This window comes from Kryptolebias marmoratus, linkage group LG17, assembly GCF_001649575.2.
Source record: "Kryptolebias marmoratus isolate JLee-2015 linkage group LG17, ASM164957v2, whole genome shotgun sequence".
In the NCBI taxonomy this organism is placed as follows: Eukaryota; Metazoa; Chordata; class Actinopteri; order Cyprinodontiformes; family Rivulidae; genus Kryptolebias; species Kryptolebias marmoratus.
This window is the reverse complement of record NC_051446.1, coordinates 7,951,683-7,971,776: the sequence shown is the minus strand read 5'-3', so window position 1 is coordinate 7,971,776 and position 20,094 is coordinate 7,951,683. Positions and strand designations below refer to the sequence as shown.

Sequence of the window (20,094 nt, the reverse complement as noted above, 5' to 3'; positions counted from 1 at the left end):
ATGAAGGATTCATCTTAGGCATGGCCGTTCATGAATTGTGGAAGTCAAACACAGGCAAACTATCATCCAGTGAGTTCTCAAGTTCTTGGGAAAGTTCCAGCCAAAAGTCCCTTTGTGTTTTAAGTGTTTTGCTCGTTCACCTGATCCACTGAAGAGAGTCGCAGCAACAGCCTTGTTCGTGAGTCCTTTGAAATTGATGTCTTTTGATTGTCTTTTCCTATGGTGCCATAAACATGTTTGAACAAAGCTATCAAAGGCTGCTGTGCACACATTGACTTGTCTTTTCTCTGAATTCAAACACTCATGGGTATGTCTTTTATTGACAACAGCTTTTTCTGCACAATGATCCAAATTAATTTTTTTTATTGTTTCAGTATAGTTTTATGATAATGCTTTTACATAACGCTTTTTCAATTTGTAAGTAAATGTTTTCTTAAACAAAATACTTTATTTACATTTATAATTTTATACATTTTCCATCCATCCTTTTTCTTCCGCTCATTTGTGGTCGGGTGGTGGAGTCAATAAGTCCAGGACGGAAACCCAGACCTCCCTCTCCCTAGAGACACTCTCTAGCTTCTCCTGGGTGATCCAAAGGTATTTCCAGGCCAGAGAGGATACATGATTCCTCCAGCGAATTCTGGGTCTTCCCCGTGGTCTGTTCGCAGTGGGACATGCCCCTGGAAACGTTGGAACGCTAATAAAATGCCCCAACCACCTGAACTGACTCCTTACAATTTGGAGACACAGCAACTCTACTCTGAGCTTCCCCCAGATGACGTAGCTCCTCGCCCTATTCCTAATGCTAACTGTACAAACAAAGCTTATTTCAGCTGCTTGTATCCAGGATCTCATTCTTTCAGTCATGATCGAAACCTCATGACTATAGGTGGATTGTAGATGGACCAATAAATTGAAAACTGTGCCTCTTGACTTTAGTCTTCCTTTTCAACAACTGACTGAATCCACATTCTCATTACTGAAGCCGAGGCCCTGATCCGTTGACCCAACTCCCGCTCCATCCTACCATCACTCGTGAACAAGACACCCAGATACTTGAACTCCACCACCTGAGGCAAAGACTCATTCCTGACCCGAAGGAAACATTCGACTCATTTCTGGTTGAGAACTGTGGCCTCGGACCTAAAGGAGCTGACTCTCATCCCAACTCTTCATACTGGGCTGCAAGCCGTCCCAGTCTATGCTAAAGATCATGGCCTGAAGATGCCAACAGAACCACATCTTCTGCAAAAAACAGAGACGAGACCCTGAGGTTCAGAAACCAGACACAATCCTTTCGAAGCCTGAGGTTTTGAAAAGGTCTACAACATTTAAGAAAATCATTGTCAATCACATGGTTAGCCTGAACTGTCCAAAAAATAAAAAATAAAAATCAGTGGTCATAAAAAGATGAACTATTATAAAATTCGATTGAGCTCTTTCTTAAATGGCTTTTTGGTGATGTTTGTGTACTTCAACCAGCAAGAGTTTTGGTCACAAGTGTCTGGCACTTTTATTTTGTGGGTTAAAATCTGAAAAGTTTTGGAACCAAAGCTTTAGAGAACCCTTATCCTAATAAATTAATTGTTACTGTGAAGAAACCTTTTTCAGAGCAACCTGCAGTCTCCAGTGGTCCTACACTTTAGGATTTTTTGTTAATTCACCACGAACTGCTTTGAGTTTGATGAGGATTATTTTCAGTGGCGGCAGGGAACCAGCAGATGGCGCAACAGTCCTCCTCAATATCAACAGGAGTAATAATAATTAAGTTATAGAGAGGTTGTCGGCACTCCCAAAAGTTTATTTATATAAACAAATTCTTACTTAAAGTCAGTTCGCCTGTGGAAAGGTAATCGGACTGAAGAAAGCTCCTACAAGGTATCACAACATAGCATGAAAATAAATAAATTCTTAAAATACATTCTTCGAAATAAAATCACGCTTTCCTCGAAGATAAAAATAGGAAACGTTTGGAAGAATTACACTCGCGCTGTTGCTTCGATGTTCTCTCAGCCTTAACTCCAAACCGTTTTTAAACAGAAAAACCGGTGTTTATTCTTTTCAACCTGCAAAAAAATGTATTATTTTGAAAGTCCACCCGGAAGTAGCCCATCTATGTTACGTTCAACTTGTCGTTCGGTATGTCTGTCTCGTGCTGCTCCGCTGGCGCTCGCATCTCTCAGGGAGGTCGGACCGTGAGCGGTCCGCGGAACCCGTTCGCAGCAGGTAGGAACTCTGTTTTACTTTGTTTGGAACGAAATTAATGTAAAAGAAATATATCCTTGATTCAAGAAAGGAACGGTACAGATAAAAAAAACGTGTGTTGTTTTAGTTTTCTGCGCAGGACAACATTAAACGGACAAGTTTAGTAAACAGTTTATGCTAGGTATTTTAATACATCTCCGTACAATTGTGCTCTTGTTTTCTGACGTGAAACCAAACTGTAAATTTTGTAGATAAACTTCAAACGATACATTTTTTTTTCATTTATTTTGTAAATTCATCATGTAGATAACCACTTTACTTCACGAACTGCTATGCTTGCCCCCAGTTTCATCTGGTTATCCTTTTTATTTAAGTTGAGGTTATAATAATTATTTTTAGTGCCATATTTTTGGATATGATGTATGCCGAATTCATGACCAACACTAGAGCTGTCTCGCTGTTGCAAATAATGTGTCCGGCAGGCTCGTGGGTTTGCTGCAGTGCGAAACTGGATTAAATTGTCACATTTGAGAGTGGAGTTTGATCTTAAAGTGGCCACGAGCAATTAGGCAGCAACACGTTGCGCTCTAACGTACTTTCCCCTTCTAAAACTGTCATTTTCAACCGGTCCGAACTCTAAAAATAAACAAATGCCACCACTTGACTGCTGCTTTTAAAGCCTGTGAGATTAAAGGCTTTATTAGCTGAACTCCTCTGAACCAGCGCTGACTCGGGCTGGTCGGGACTCCTTGTTTACACCCGGGCTCATGTTGACAGAAGCGTGCAGTTGTTTGTTGGCCTGGCGAGGTGCCCGTCTGCTTTTAGATCCATGTGTCAGCGCAGAGACACGCATCGGCATCTGCTGCTGCTGCTGCTGCTGCAGCAGAGGCTGCACAATCATCTGCAGTCCCTTATAGTCCAGAGGACGAGCTGAGCCATGCTGGCTCTGCTTTCTGTACGCCCCAAGTGTAAAGGAAGATGTTCTCTCAGAGCTCTTATCAATGACCCCAAGCGCCCCCCACACCCCTATCTTTTTTTCCTGCACAGGAAGAGGCACAAATTAGCTTCAGGCTTCCTGGCTCATAAAAAGGAAAAAAAAGTTGGGTCAAGTTCATATCTCTGATTATTTCTCTACCTAAAATCTAACTGCTAAGTGACAATAAAACAGATTTTCAGTTTCCAGCCTTTCAAGTGCTGTTGACCTGCAGCAATTAGTCTGATATTTTGACAATTGTTTGTGGTTTTATTTAGGGACTTGACAATATCAGACTATGCACTCTCAGGGGGTTGCAAAAAACTGTAGCCAAACAACAACAACAACTGATATTATCATCAGTATCACAACTGCATGTTTGCCTAACGCTGTGCAGCCTTTGTTGCAAAGTTTCTTTTTTTTCACCATTTGTCTCATGGCTACGAGTGCAATAATTCTGCTTTTTTACATGACCAAACAACAAAAGAATAACTGGCAGGTTAATGAATATTAAAAGAAGCTGGTGCTTGTTAATTGTGATGCAGTCTTTTTTAAAATTTATTATTCAGAGGAGGTAATTCATAATCTGTCCCACTTTCTGTAAGTGTGATAGATGCTCCCCGCAGTCGGCTGTCACGTCACAGACAAAACTAATTGTTCTTCTAAAGTTGGCAGTGCTTACTGTGACACGAAGCAGATCGACGTTAAGCCGGGCTCAGTTACATTATTATGACACTTACTGGACTGCTCTGATGCTCACAAGAAATCTTAGTCAGTCAAAAAAGCCAAACAAGCTGTATGTTTATTTAAAAAAAAAAAAAAAACTTGCACATTTAAAATTCTTGTCTGTTTTGGATTTTATTAGATTTTTTTATTGTTATTGGTGCAATATTACAACAACCGAATGGGAAAAATGAAGAAATTGGAGGTCTATTTAAGGGGTGTGAAAAGAAAAGAAGGTAAAAAGCCAGACTAATCTCAGGTCCTCAGGAAGGTGAGGCACCTCGCTGGGGGCTTTAGGTCTAACTTTAGGTTCAATCAGAAGAGACCTTTTCCAGACAACCTGAGGGATCTGGAGGGCTCATGAGGTAAAAGAAAATCTGACATTCTTTGTTGTGACATAACCCTGTTTATAATGTCACCAATGTGAAAGCTACGACTTTATCCGTTTAGTTGGAATCGTTTAGGCCCATGTATGAAAACTCAAAACAAAAAAGAAAGAAAAGAAGTCTGGTATGCTTGCTAAGATGTTGAAAATGTTGTCGCTGCTGAGCAAAAACCTCATATTTCCAGTTTTCTGCATAAATCAACTCTGTCGGTCACCCTTCACATCTGTCTGTTGTTTTATGGATTGTTAACCAATTAAAAAAAAAAATGTGTCAAAAAGAACTGTTTTGTTTATTTAACTGAAAAGAAAAAAACTTTCAGATGTACTATTTTCTCAAAAGTTGAAATAAACAGAGGTAGTAGGAGGTACTACACAAGGTAGTAGTTAAAACTCACGAGATGCATTAGAAAGAAAAGAACAAAGGAAAGAACCTTTTCTGCACCCAATTACTTTGCATAAGCGTACAGATTTTAAAGAAATCAGATTCTTGTCCAAACATGGTAAATTACAATAATTTTAGAGATGTTCTGATGTCAAAATTGGGCTCAAAATGGATAAAAAGTCTGAAAAGATGAGTCTAAATAGTAATGAACTTCAGAACAGAAAATGTGTGGAAACCCCTGAAGTACAAACCCGTTTTAACAGTCTTTATAGTTACTCTTTTTTTACATCCTGCAGTGGGTTTAAGATTGAAGTTGCCCATCCCCTGGTATCAGTTGTAGAAGTACAGGAGCAGTGTGTGAGCAGTCGTGCTGACAACGACGACAGTTTTCTGTGGGAGTGCGAAAAGAAAAAAAGAAAAGTGTCTCCCATCCTCAAGGCACGCCATCTGGAGCATCAGTACCACCAACCGTTTATCGTATTAGTTTTATGATTGCGTAAAAAGGCCTGCACTTCTTATATAATTGCTGTGTGTTGATTATTTGACCTTTAGTGGTTTTATTTTAATTATTGACTCAATATAATTTGCATCTTCCTGTCTTTTTAGCGTCCCATTTGGTGTGTAATGGCAGACTGGGCTGCAGCTTTCACCTCCAGGCTCACAGAGATGGACCATGAGAGTCCACTCACCTCAACAGGAAACTGAACCCTCGCCGTCAAGCGGAGACAATGGACCCGAGCTCAGGAAGAACGTATCGCTGAACACAGCAGCCGACGGACTCGTCTCATGGCCGAGGTTCAGCGGCTTCCAGTGAATCTGCTAACAACAAATAGCTGAAGTCCTTCGGTTGCTGGATTACCGGCGAGGCGGAGCGCCACATCGCGGGCAGTTTGTGCGTGTGTAGCGTCACCTCTCACCATGGGGAAGGAGCAGGACCTTTTGGTGGCGGTGAAGAACGGGGATCTGCTGCAGACTCACAAGCTTCTGTCCAAAATGAAGTGCAGCAAAACCAGTAAGCATCTGAGTTCAAGCGACAGCGTGGGGGCGTTTGTGTTCAGTGTTGTCAAGGCATCTATGGTTGTTTCCACTGTGAAATGATCCTGCAATCAAAGGCCTAACATTCCTTGAAGGAATGCATATCGCCCGATTCCTTTCATTGCAAACTTTTTAGACATCATTTTATGTTGAAAAATGATGAAGTTGAAGCCATTGTGGTCAACATTGAAAATAAATTCATGGTGTGAATGACTCTCAGCTACTACCACATCAAATTTTAGCTCAGTATCTGTAAAATACACTGAGTTATAGTCATTTTTGTGTTGTCCAGTGTCCATTAGCTGTGGCGGCCATCTTGAATTGGAATGACTCTAAAAGTTAATCTGTTGTTGATGTACTTTAAGTGATTACTTTTTCAAAAGGTTCATTAAAATCCATCCAGTAGTTTGTGAAATACTTTGCTAACAGACAAAACAATGTTGATTCTAACAGGTAATACTAAAGTTTTAAGCAAAGATCTCATCCAATCAGCAGCAGTCGGAGTATGTGATGTAAATGTCAATCAGCTTTGACCACACCAGAGTTTAGCCCAATATCTGTAAAACTGACTGAGTTGTAGCCATTTTTCTGTTTTCAAAGGTCAGTTCGCTGTGGCAGCCATCTTGAATCAGATTGACTCCAAAGGTTTTTGAGTTGTAGATGTACATCTAATGATTATTTTCTGAATGTTTCATTGAAATCCATCCAGTGGTTCATGAGACATTTTGCTAACAGACACACAGACACACACGGGCAAAACATTATCATCCGCCTTTCGGCTTTTAACAGCTGGTGACGATCAGCAATGTTTTTGTTACCTAATCAGAACATCAGGGTCATCTGAGTCAAACTGCAGCACAACGCAAGATAATTTCCTAAATGAAGCCACCTGCAGCTCCCGCATCTCGCTCTGTGGGTTTTCTTCTTTCGCAGTTTCTTTTTTGCATAGATTCCACGTCAGGTGACAAGCACGCTCTTTTTTTTTTTTTTTTTTATAACAGCGTGGTTCCAAATGACAGAGCATGTCCTCATCCAGGCCCAGGGAAAGTTAAGACCTCGCCGGGTGCAAAGCTGCAGCGGCGTCTTTTTTTCGTGGCGTTATCTGCTCTCCGAGCTTTCATCTGGACGGTTTGGCCGTTCAGAAACGAGCTCCGGCAACAAAAGCTGCGGCTGTCAGGGGGAAAAAGCCTGTTATGTTCTTTCCACACAGCGCAGGCCGCGTGTGCAGCTCGGCGGAGGGCGAACTCTTTTTGCGTTCTTCTTCTCTGCATGATGTTGATGCTGCAGAAAGCGTTTGGCTGTGCTGTGAACGGATGCGAGGCTGTGCTGTGAAGCGAGGCGTGCATCTGTTTGCACACAGCCATGTGTAAACTTTGGCGTTTGCTATAAACAAACAAACAGCGCTGTACAGTTTTATGAAAAAAAGTGGTAAAACCGTGGTACTTACGTGATCTTGAAAAGTGTGAAAAAGTATGGAGTTTTATTTTAGTCCAACTTAAATTCTGAAAAACTCATGACATTGTGTAAATTGTAAAAATAAACAGAAAGCAATGATTTGCAAATCTCATAAACCCCATATGGTATTCACAATGGAACACAGATCTTTTCAAAAAATTGTTCCATTTGTAGAAAAATAAATGTAGTTTTGAATTTAATGGCAGCAAAAGAGTTGGGACAGGGTCATGTTTCCCTGTCCTGTTTCCCTCTGTGAAGCATCCCGTCTTCTAACAACAATCTGTAAACATTTAAGAACTGAGGAGAGCAGCTGCTGGAGGTTTTGGAGGGGAACATTGTCCCATTCTTGTCTGATGGAGGATTCTAGCTGTTCTGTGTCTTCTTGGCTGGGTCATTTGTTTCATAATGCACCAAATGTTTTCAGTTAGTGAGAGGTCTAAACTGCAGGCAGGTCAGTTCAGCACCTGGACTCTTCTACTATGAAGCCCTGCTGCTGGAATGAATGCAGGATGCGGACTTTTTCTGAAAATGATGGTGCCTTTCCAGATGTGTAAGCTGCCCATGCCCTAGGCACTAATGCACCCCCATACCATCAGAGAGGCAAGATTTTGATCTGAGCTCTGATTACAGGCTACATGGTCCCTCTCCTCTTTAGCATGGAGGACGTGTCTTTCGTCGTTTTCTGAAAGAACTTCAAACTTTTATTTATCCATTTTTCATTTTTTTGTTGAGAAAAAAAATTGTGAAATTGTTCCTCTACTTTTGGACACATTTTTTATTTTTTTGCAGAGTAGTGAACTTCTGCTTAGCTCTCCTTCTGATAGATTCAGCCTCTCTAAAATGCTCTTTTTATACCCAGTCCTCATACTGACTTGTTGGTAATTAAACCAGTTAGTTGGAAAATGCTCTTCCAGCTGTTTCTTAGTTATATTACTTATTTTTACAGCTTTTTGTTGCACCTGTCCAACTTTTTTGAGATGTGTTGCTGTCACAAAATTCAAAAGAACCTCTTTTCTTCTTTTAAAGTAAAGCCATTTTGTGGTGTAAACTTTTGACACGTTTACTATGATCCATTGTGAAAAAAATGTGAGTTTATGAGATCTGCAAATCATTAAATTCTGTTTTATACTTACATTTTACACAACGTCCAAATTTGTTATTATTGGTGTTGTATTTTCCAGATCTGGATAAGTATAGAAAAAAACAAAAAAAAACAACAACAAAAAAAAACAAATCTGGAGAAACACAAGTGTTTCCAGACTCAGTTACCTGATTTATTTGCTAGATATAAATAAATAATTCTGAAAGTACGGATACTTAAACACAGTACAGCAGAAGCTTCTCAAAAGACGTCCAAAAACATTAAAAAAATCTGAAAATTGGAGTCTGAAAAAGTTTAGAACTTCAAAATAGAAAATGTGAAGGAGCTACGCTAAAGAGCAGCTTGTTTTTGCCTGTGCATGACCCTCGAGGAGCCCTGCAGGATGATGGGAATGATGGTTTGTCAGACGCTGCAGATGCTGGTGAGGCCTTCACTGATGACCTCCATTGCCTCACACTCACACAGCCCGTTCTTGCGACCCGCTTTGAAAGGCTGACTACTTGAACCGACGGGCCCTAAAATAAGGCGAACAATGTGAAGTTTTATGATGAGTTTCTTTAAACTTCAGCCTCTGAGTAGTTTAACTCTGGTAACCTATTTATCAGGACGCTATGTATAGATTTCTCTAATCATTTAGTTTGTTCCACGCTGCAGCGCTGGGACCTGTGTTGGACATAAAAGCTGTGTTACTGTTTGATTTTTCTTAGTGAGGAATCACCATCAGATGCATCAGTCTGCACTAATTTTGTTAAATGCTTCTTGTCATGTCATTTACAGGAAAGGCACCTTTGATAGTATTTTAAGAAATCCTCTTGACTTGGCAGTCTGTTGAAGTGCTCTGGGACTAGTCCAGATTGTTCCTGGTGCAGGTTGGACTCAGTCAGGACTGTCCCTGGCCTCTGGTCCTGTCTGTGCTGTGATGCCCTAAGGTGCAGTTGTGGAGAGGAGGATGTCTGGTTTGGAAACCTTAGAGTCTTTGCCTCTGTCTTCAGACCCTGCCTTTCAGCAAGGACTGGGGTGGTTCACAGCTGAGTGTAAGTTGGCTCCTGCAAGCTTGAAGTCATGATTTTCAAATGGAAAAAGGTGAAATGCTCCCTCTGGGACAGGGGTAAGTCTCTGTCTCAATCAGAGGAGTTCTGGTAGTTTTGTTAATGAGTGATGGCAAGAAGGAGCAAGAGATGGATAGTTGTAGTGGAGTCTTGTCTGTGTTCTTCTGTTTTGGTGAAGCAGGAGCTGAGCTGAAAGGCAAAGCTCTTCATTTACTGGTTCATCTACATTCCCACCCCCACCTCTGTATCATGACCAAAAGAACGAGATCCAGAATACAATCAGCTCAAATGAGTTTCTCCAGCCAAAGAGATGAATCGAGATGCTTCTCCGCATCAAAAGGAGTCAGCTGAGGTGGTTTAGGTTTCTGATTAGGATACCTCAACCGACTGATTGCCTCCCTCTAGAGGTTTTCCAGGCACGTCCCACTGGGAGACTCCAGGCAGACCCAGAGCTCTCTGGACTGGGAACATCTTAGAGAGTGTCACTGGAGAGAGGGGTGTTTAGGTTTTCATTCTGGACCTGTTATCTGTGACCTGACCTGACCTGATAAGTGAAAAAATGGATGGAGGGATAGATATTTTACTTTAATTGATTATTACAAGGGTGGCACAGTGGCGTAGTGGTTAGAGCTGATGCCTTGCAGCAAGAAAGGTGCAGGATCACTTCCTGGCCTATGGCCTTTCTGGGTGGAGTTTGCATGCTCTCCCTGTGCACATGTGGGTTTACTCCTCCAAAACCAAAAACATGCATGTTAGGTTAATTGGTATCTCTAAATTTGTCCCTAGGTGTGAATGCTCGTTTGTCTGTATGTGGCCCTGTAATGGACTTGCGACCTGTCCAGGGTGTCCCCTGCCTCTTGTACAGTGACTGCTGGGGATAGGCACCAGCTCCCCGCAACCCAGAATGGAGAAGTGGGTAAAGAAGATGGTTGGATGGACAATTGTAAAGTTAAAGTACACTTTTGTTTCCTACCAAATTCAGATCAAAAGAATGTAACGTTATGTTTGACAGCCAACTTTAAAAGTCTTGGAAAACTGTAGTTCTTAGCTTTTATGAAGGTTTTAGGTAGTCATCTTTGTAGAACTTCAGATTGTTGTGGGTGCAGAGGGAAGACTGGAGCACCTGCATGTGGACTAAATCTTTGGCATGTGAGAATGCATGTAGTGGAGCGACAAGAAACTCCAAAATACTGGTTGAAGGAGGACCCTGTGGTCTTCTGGTCTTCCTTGGTGGACAGGCTTTTCGAAGTGGCTCCCAGTTTTGAGTATTTGCGCATGTTAAAGGTGCTTCAAGTGTAACACATTGCACTAGGTACACATTGAAGTTAAACACATTGCAACAATGAAATAAATGAGTGTTCAGTGCAGAGGTTTTAGTCCAACCTGCAGTATTTGTCTTGTTTTGTCTCAGTGCTGGAGGCTTTGTTTATTTGCCCTGGATTTCAAATGGTTAATTAAACATTCTGGCAGGAGATAAACGTCCCAAGCCTCAGATATCATTATGTAATTCAGGACTGTATCTGTAAATGGATCTCTAACGCCTTAGTTTCAGAACAACACACTCAACACAGTTTAATTTACCATTCAGTGTTTTCAGTGTCCATATTCAACACTTCTGAATATTACACACATCCAGTAACAAGTTCAAAAGAAAACATGATCCTTTCCCTGGTTTTCTCACTTGATATCTCCAACTCCTACAAGCAGGAATACAGACACCTGCAGTTTAAAGACCTAAACTTTAAATGGGGAAGCTTTATCTTATAAATGTCCATAAACCAGTGCAGTTCGATATATAATGCCAAACAGACAGTAAAGTATTCCATATTTCACCAGTTAAGAGACTTCCATTTGTCCAAACATGCTGTAAGTTTTTTTTATTTGTATGTTAAATCTAAATATGAGTCTGTATTGAACTAAAAGTATCATAGGGCCTTTTATGACATTATTGTTGTTTCCTCACTTCTTGTGATGTTGGCTGCAGGGCCCTGATTTAAAATGTGTCTGGGAGCTGCTGGAAGAGACTTTCAGTGTCTCAGGGGGATTTGCTTTTGATGGACATGGAGCTGAGATGGGGGGTTTCTTCTCCAATCAACCATCTGCTGACATCAGGTTGGGTTCTTGGTCAATTTAGGGGAACTTAACACCTTGTTTTTGCTTCGTTGTTGCAAGCACAGTGAATATAGTCATGGTGTGAAGTAAGTTCATTAAGATTTTAGGAACTGGAATTTACAGAATGCATTTTTTTTACTTACTGAAATGTTCACAATGTTTTGTTCTAATTTTTTTTACAGTAAACAAAAAAAATGTCGATTTTTCTCCAAAACTATACCGGCTTTCTTTCTCTGTCACTTGAAATCTATAAATAATGTCTTCCAGATTAATAGACAGAGGAATTTCAGCTAATAAAACCCAACTGAAAAGAATGAGTATCTGCTTTGTAAGTCAGATTATATCTCCTTAACTTTTTGTCTTTATTTGCGCACCGCAAAGAAATCACAGGAAATTCAATGTTGTTTGGTACAAGATCTATAGTTACTTGTGAGGAAAAGAAACTATAACTTAATGTTAAATAATTGACAATAAAACAAGTCATTTATTTGTTTTATTGCGCTCTGTATGTTAACAGCTTTCCTGCCATGAATGGTCAATAATTATATAAATTGGGAACAAAAACATTAAATGAGAAAAGCCCTGCAACAAAATATTTGTGGTGCTGACATTTTAAAAGAGTTTTTAGCATCTTTTATTAGAGATGAGCAGAGTTAATGCAGCTAACATCTCAAACTCTTCCAGCAATTTTTGTGTTATTACCTAGATGATAAATATAGCCCACCTTTGGCTCGAAGTTTTCCCAACAGACTGCCAGCATTTTCTAATCCAACACATTTTATGGCAGATAGAAGTTAAAGGTCAAAGACATAAAACAGCATTTCTTTTGTAATCTATCCTTCCTGTTGTCTGCTGAAGTCTCTTTGCTCTCAAAGCATGGAAACCCCTATGAAGCCCATATGAACAACAGAATGTCCTCCATAGAAAATAGTTTATTTTCATTCACCTCTTCTTCCTTTTGTGTTTCATATGACTTTATTTAAACCAGCTTACCAAAAGAAACATACAGCTAACTTTAAGTCTTCACTCACTAAAAACTTCCACTTTGACATGTTGAGAGAGTGGCTTGGTTATGGTGCGTTCACTGACCAGAGCACACCATAGCTTTTGAGTGCTCGACTAGCCAGACATTGGACTCAAGCCAGACAAGCTGTAAAACTCGTTGGGTATGGTCAGTAGTCATATGATTGGTGTATCTGTAGTCCTAACAATGGATTGCAAAAAATGTGTATTTTTTTTTTTAATGCTGACAGTAAATACAAATGTACATGCCTCTCATTAGGACACTTGACTTGTAAAGTAATCTCACAAAAAATAAATAAATAAATAAATAAAATCTTAAAATAACTCTTGTTCCTATGGGTTCACATGAACTCTGTTTTATAACTAGAAGCACACGGAGAGCACAGACCTCCGCCACGGCATTAGCATCATAAACAAATAGTGATCCGGATCATCACCAAAATTGGATCGTTTCCTGTGACAATCCCAACATTTCCTGAAAATCTCATCAAAATGCGTTTATTAGTTTTTAAGTAATCTTTCGAACAGACAAGCAAACCAATACTCCTGAAAACATATCTTCCTTGGCGGAGGTAATAAAAGGCCTAACATTCCTTGAAGGAACGCATCGCCCCTGATTTTCATGGCAGAGTTTAAAACTACGATCATCTTATGTTGAGAAATGACAGCATTATTTAGTCAAACCTTGAAAATTATGTTACGTGCCATCTAAGGGTGGGCAATATTGCCAAAAAATGATATCACAATATATTTTTTTAAATACTGCGATAATGATGTCACAGACGATATTCCACATTTTCTGCTTTTTATTTTTTATTTTATTGGATTTCCCCAATGAAATATGCAACTTCAAAACTGTTTTTGTTTTTACTTTTTATAAACAGATTTGACGTGTCTCCACCCTTACCTGACACAACATGCATGCATGACTTGCAAAATCTGGTGGTCTGATCCACATCTTCTATTTTAAGACCAAAATAATTCCAAACAACAGAAGTGGCTCCTTCTTTTGAAATTAAGTCGGGACTCTCAGGATGTATTTCCGTGTTGTGCTCCGCCATGTTTGCTAGGTCGCGCTCGCAGCGCCTTGCGTTTCTTCTTCTTTGTTTTAATGGCGTTTAGCAAACAACTATAGGAAGCATTACCGCCACCAACTGGAAAGAAGTGTGGACCACATATCGCCTTGCGCTGCACAGGTCAGGCTCTGTTAAATTACGTCATCATATAATTTTACAATATTAATTTTTTCACCAGTGTCAAAGAATCCACCGGTATTACCGTAAACGAGACGATATGGCACACCCTTAGTGCCATCTCATTCGAGATCAGGGTATGTGCTCAAGATGATTCTCAGCTACTACCACCAACAAGTTTCAGCTTAATATCTATAAAGTAGAAAAACGATTGGAGCTGTTTTTGTGTTGGTTAAGGTTGCTTAGCTGTGGTGACCATCTTGAATTGGATTGACTCCAAAAGTTATTCAGTTGTAGATGTAAATCAGATAATAACTTTACGGAAATTTCATTAAAATTCACAAGATATTTTGCTAACAGCCAAACAACGATTACTCCGAGAGTTAATGCCAAAATTTTAGGCAAAGACTTCATGCAATGTGTAACTCTCAAAATAGGAGTTGTGGATTATGTTAAGCTACTACCACACCAAATTGTAGTACAATATCTGTAAAATTGAGTTATAGCCATTTAGTTTTTCTAAGGTCAGTTGGCTGTTGCGGCCATCTTGAATTGGGTTGACTCTAAAATAATCAGTTGTAAATGTACATCCAATTACTCCATGACATTGTCATTAAAATATGTCCTGTGGTTTACAAGATATTTAGCTAACAGACAACCAAACAAACACACACACACAGACACGATCAAAACCATTATCCGAATTCTTGCAAATGTTTGGGAAAAGTCATGGCAGTCGGTTTGGTGTTGAACACTCATTGTAGTTCATCATGCTGGGTGCTGTTTGCAAATGGATTTGATTTTGATGTTGAGTTTTTACTGGTGAAATACATGTTCAATCTTTAACATGCAGTCCTTATTCCCCCAGTCATGAGCCATGCCTTATTCCTTTTAATTTAGACGGGTTGCTTTTCTACAGTGAGTGAGCTGGGGCAAAACCAGGTCACAAACAGAAGTATGTTGAATGAAACAGACCTTGAGCACTTGTAGGACTGAATCAGTAGAATTGAACTTCCCAAGTTCACACATGTCTAAACAGATTTATTCATCAGAGCTGTTTGTAGATGGACCGTAATGTTTGATGGCAAGAACTTCCAGTCGTTCAAAGGCTTAAAAATCCAAAATGTTCGTGGAGAGGCGTCGCTTGGATGGACGAATTCTGTACATCGTGATTTGTTCAAACTCCTCATTTCTACACGTTCTACAGAGATTAAAAAGAAATGATTTACACGAACATTTGTGTAATCTGGACTTGCTGATTACCAATCCATCCAATTAGTAACAAGCTAAACACACTCCAGGTTCGCAGCTCACCCTCCACCCCCATCTCATTCCTCTGCCTTGAATTAGAGACCGTCCATCTGGCCTAACGTCAGATTAGTAGTCTGTTAGATTTAAGAGCACCTAAGAAGGAGCTCATTTGTTCACAGTTATGCTGACATGTGAACTGTAGCCTGTGGGTTATCTGAGCACATGCAGTATATAAGATGTTTTGATTTGTCTTAGCTTTTTTACTTTTATTACAGCTTCATCTGTAGAGTTTTCAGAGTGGGTTAGTTAACTTGTTACCCAACTAACTAACTAACTAACTAACTGGGATTATCAGTCTTCAGACAGGCAGCTGGGTTAGCAGCCAAGTAGTCTGCGAATGGCTTTCATGTTTACCCGCTCTCATAGTGTCTCACACACACTAATTCTGACCCGTTACCTTCCATGACAGATGGGGTCGCCTGTCTAGGATTGCTCGAGAATTTACCAAAGGAATTACTTTAATTTTCTGTGTGTGTGTGTTCATTCTATCTTCAATAACAAACCTTTTTATTACTAGCTTCAGGGTACACATAGTTGTGATCATTTGGTTCCTTTTTATTCTGCAGTTTGTAAAAACAAGCTGTCAGTCAGTCAGCTGGGTCCTTGAACGTGGCGTTCAGACTGTGGTTGAGATGTGCCTCTACATGCCCTACCATTGTTTTCATGTGTTTGGATCTCAATCTATGATGCAATCAATGAAAAACAACATAAATATTAGGGTGGAACAGTACATGTATCCTTACTGAACAGTCAGTACACATGCCAGGTTGGGTGTGTGCGATCAGATGTTAGTTACAGGTAATCATCAGTCTGATTTAGAAGAGGATTTACATCTTTTTATAGCTTTTTGCTACTTGCCAGGACAGAAAAGAAGTAGAGGAACATGCTGCGTAAAGCTCTCGACACCAAAACAAAGCAAGAATGTTTAGTTCAGATTAGGGATGGAAAATTTTCAAACTCCTCAGTTTTGGACATACATGTACCATTTGGTTCAGCTCATTCCTGAAAAGCTGTGAGCCAATAAAGTACAAGAAAGTACTTTATTGGCAGCTAGAGTTCAGCAGCTAGGTTATATCTTTGAGTATTAGAATGTGTCGATGATCTGCTAAAGCAGAGAGATCATAGTCATCCATAGGGTGCATTCTATCTGTTGCAGTTCTATACTTTGTGTCGTTGCATCTGTTTTTTTCCTCAGCCAAGTTACATTATTTGCTAGTTCCCTTAATGCCCTCAGTGATCAATCAGTCATAGTGAACTACAGGCATCGCTGGAGATTTAGCATTCAGAGCGGAGCAGGAAACTGAAATCTGTCACAAGTTGTGTGTTATCGACCCGAAGCGTGACTACAGACGTGGAAGAGTTGAATGAGGACAATCCAAACTTTTATTAAAAATAAACAGGCTGTCGAGGGAGCAAACAAAAATCTTATCAAAAAATCCAACAGAAGGCACAAGGAGCTGGATACATAAACTTACAAAATGAACACTGAGGAGATAGAGAGGGTAACTTTTGAGTAAAACAAGCCTCTTTAATTCAGACCTTTGGTAAAGGCACGTCCTTATTGCAGAATAAATGAGAAACATTTTAAAATAAGCAACATCTCCCTATATATCTATCCATTTCCATCTACCCGCTTCTCCTTTTACAGGTCATGGGAAGCTGGTGTCTATCTCCAGCGGTCACTGGGTGAAAGGTGGGGGACACCCTGGACAGGTCACATGTCCATCACAAGGACACGTAGGGGCAGACAACCATTCAAGCTCTCACTTACAACTAGGGATAATTTGGAGTTACCAGTTAGCCTAACTTGCATGTTTTTGGTCTGTGGGAGGAAACCTGGAGTACCCGGAGTATACACACGTATTCACAGGGAGAATTTGTAAACTCCACCCAGAAAGGCCCCAGGCTGGGAAGCAATCCTTCAACCTTCTTTCTGGGAGGCAGCAGCTCTGACTACTGCACTGCCACGCAGCCCTCTCCCTGTTTACTGTAGAAAAACTACACCCAGCTTTAAAAGAAGACTCACAAGGATGCCAGACTGCTTTATTCCTTCACTTTTTACTTGACTACATGACATCTCCTGAAAAAAAAAAAAAACTACTTTAAAATGTTTAACGCTGGAGTTCGGAATATCTGGCCTCTGGGCTGTGTGCGGCCCTCGGAACCCTTTTATCCAGCCCGCTATGCCATTTCAAACAAATAAATTCAGTGAATAGGAACTGGAAGAGAAAGAACATTGACGACCAATTGCATTTCTGTGATAACATTGACAGTAATATTAATATCCAAGCCAGGATTGGGGTCAGTGAAGGCAACAGGAGTGGTCAAAAATCAGTGGGAGAGACAGAGTGACTGACAGATGTGGCTCACAGCAAAGATGAAATGTGGATGCAGAATGTTGCGTTTTTCAGGAGAAATGAACAAGCGATTTTTTTTTTGTTGTTGTTGAAGTAAAAAGTGAGCCCATGCGTTTAGTTTGTGGTGAGGCGCTGGAGGCGATGAAGTCCAATCTGGAGGGAATTCATGGTTTCCCCAAGAAAAGAGGCAAAGCCCGGTGGTAGGTAGCCGTTCGCCAGCCGACCGTGATTTAGTAAAAAAAAAAGATTAAAGTTGAAAATATTGCTATTAATTATGTATTATTATAAGATATTTGTGTCAAATACTTACACAATTACAGTTTTACAAAAAGGCACTTTTGAAATACTTTTTAAAGCAAAAATACAATTAAAATAAATACAAGTTGTTTGCACCTAATTTAAATCCTAATTCAAGTCACATTTGCAAATAAATTAATGTAACAAATAAAAAAGTGCAAACAAGGCACCAACACACGTTTATTGCCTGATTAAAATTAGACAAGAAAAAAGAGAAATTTGGTGTTAGTTTTTTTTTTCTTGCTGTACTAAACTGTGATTTACAGTACGTGTACTGCTAAAACCCCTAATAGATACAGACTTCTGTCATATGCAGTTGTTTTTGTGACCAAAAAAAATCCTTTTTTTTCTTTTAGGGAGTGTTTCTGTTGCGTGTTTGTGTGCTGTAACAAATTCTGATGGAGGGGGAGTCTCCTGATTGGGATATGAGCTGAATCAGTGTCTGCTTGTGTTAATAAGAATCAGCAGGAGAGGTTGCTGTTTTCATCGTCTTTGTTTTCTCACTCTTTGTTTTTTTTTCCCTCTTGTTTTGTATCCTCAGTCCTTTGAAATTCTTTTTTGTCTAACCCAGCAAATAAAAAATCCCTCCGTGTGATAGGACTTTGTTGGAGTCCTAGCAGTGTAATTAGACGTGTTGGGCTTGTAACAACCACTTTATTTTTTGACAAATCAGACAATTGGAACGGCTTTGATTATGTTTTTCTGGTTTTCAAGGCAAACTTCACACAGATTGTGTTTTTAATTATCCTTTTATCTGCAGACAAAACAAAAACGAATCCATGTAGGTTTTTAAGAAATCATATGGCTATCAGCTACAAAACCGCAACACACTGTATCATAAATCATCTCCATATAGAGATATTTTAGACAATTTGCGAAAGGGGTTCTGTGGAAACTTACAAACCTGATTAGAGTTTAATTCTGACCAGACTGATGAGCTTCTGGCCAGACTAAAGAGGCCAAAGTGGATTGCTGCTGTCTTAAAACAGGTCTAGTCTAAAAGTGTTTTTAATTGTTCATTCTGTATTTATGACAACCATGATAACCATAGATTTCTGATATCTAGCTTTCCTTGAAGCTACTTGTGCCAGAGTTTTGGTCTAAGATTATCTTATAATAAGATAAGATGGAGTTTAAGCCATTTTGACCAAATCTTATAAATTACATTTTTGGCAATCTCATGCAAGATCTCCCAGGAGCTGTTTGCTGTAAGAGTATGTGTTGAGAATGACTCTCAGCTACTACCACACCAAATTTGATCTCAATATCTGTAAAATTTGCAGAGTGTAAGGCATTTTTGTGTTTGCTAAAGTTGCTTAGCTGTGCTAAACACAATGGATAGGATTGAGTCTAAAAGTTAATAAGTTGTAGATGCTCATATGATGATTGCTTTCTGAGAGTTTTGTAAAAATCTGTGTTTTGGTTCATGAGATATTTTGCTAACAGACAGGTAAACACGTCCTCACAGACATGGACAAAAACATTATTTGCCTAAGGTGGTGGGTGATAAGAACTGTATAATGTAAAATTGTAAGGAATGTAATGGTTTCTAAAATAGTGTTCACATAAACTACTATCATTTTTTTTTGTGTGAAGTTGTTTTAAAACTTCGCCCCACTCAAACTAGCTGTTAGTTTGTCTGTTCATTCAGAAATAATAAACTCTGCTTCTCCAAACTGAGTTTGTTCAGAAAGCTATCTACAACAGGTTGTTCAAAACCTTCCACAGAACTCTACACTATAGGAGCTGAACTATCACTTTAGTTTAGGAGATGTACCGTGGGTTAGGCATGTTAAGACTTACTGGTAAAATTAGTCTATTCAGTCCAGTTTATAGATTACAAAGAGTTGGTCTAAAATACTAATTCTCAACTGAAGAGTCATCAGGCTGTTTGTTTAAAATTCAGCCTGTTGTTTAACACGTTCCCAGTATGTTGGGTCGGCCACATACTGAGCCTTGCCCTAAAGGATTAACAAGAACTGTAATGATTTTTCCGTTCGTGTGTGAGCACTTGCTGGTGTTCGGCGAAACTTCTGTCATCACATGACGGTTAATTAGCTGCACTGGGTCACTGACTAAAGCAGGCTCTGCTCAATCAATGTTTGTTTTTTTGTTTTTTTACAGCTCAGCAGCATAGGTAGAAACGACTGCGATACTTCAACAGTTTTCCAACTCAAACGTATTTTATTTATTCTTAGTTCTGAATGCCATGTTTTGTGACGTTTCACCTAAGAACTGTCTAATTAGGTGTCACATGAATAAAACCTCAACAATTTATTGGAACAATATCCCATTATTTCAATGATTTTTGATATGTCGTCAAGCCCTATTATACATTATACACAGCAAATCCAGGAGGCCCAGATTAACACTGTCAGATTTGATTTCAACACTTTTAAAGTGTCTATATGGGTCCACACCAGAAAGTGTTAATTTAACTCTTTTTGGAGAGTTGGTACCTTAACTCTTATAAAGTGTCAAATATCAAATCT

General features: G+C 39.6%; 1 protein-coding gene across 2 annotated transcripts in view; it reads left to right on the top strand.

The window, feature by feature from the left end:
- Nucleotides 1-2,083: 2,083 nt before the first annotated feature.
- LOC108246418 (caskin-2) overlaps nt 2,084-20,094 on the top strand; it is a 62,322-nt gene continuing 44,311 nt past the window's right edge. For both annotated transcript variants that reach the window (XM_017433956.3, XM_025010037.2), the window contains exons 1-2: nt 2,084-2,226; nt 5,275-5,680. In XM_017433956.3, coding sequence (XP_017289445.1) covers nt 5,587-5,680 — 94 coding nt within the window. In that variant the 5' untranslated portion in view covers nt 2,084-2,226; nt 5,275-5,586. The remainder of the gene's footprint in view (nt 2,227-5,274; nt 5,681-20,094) is intronic.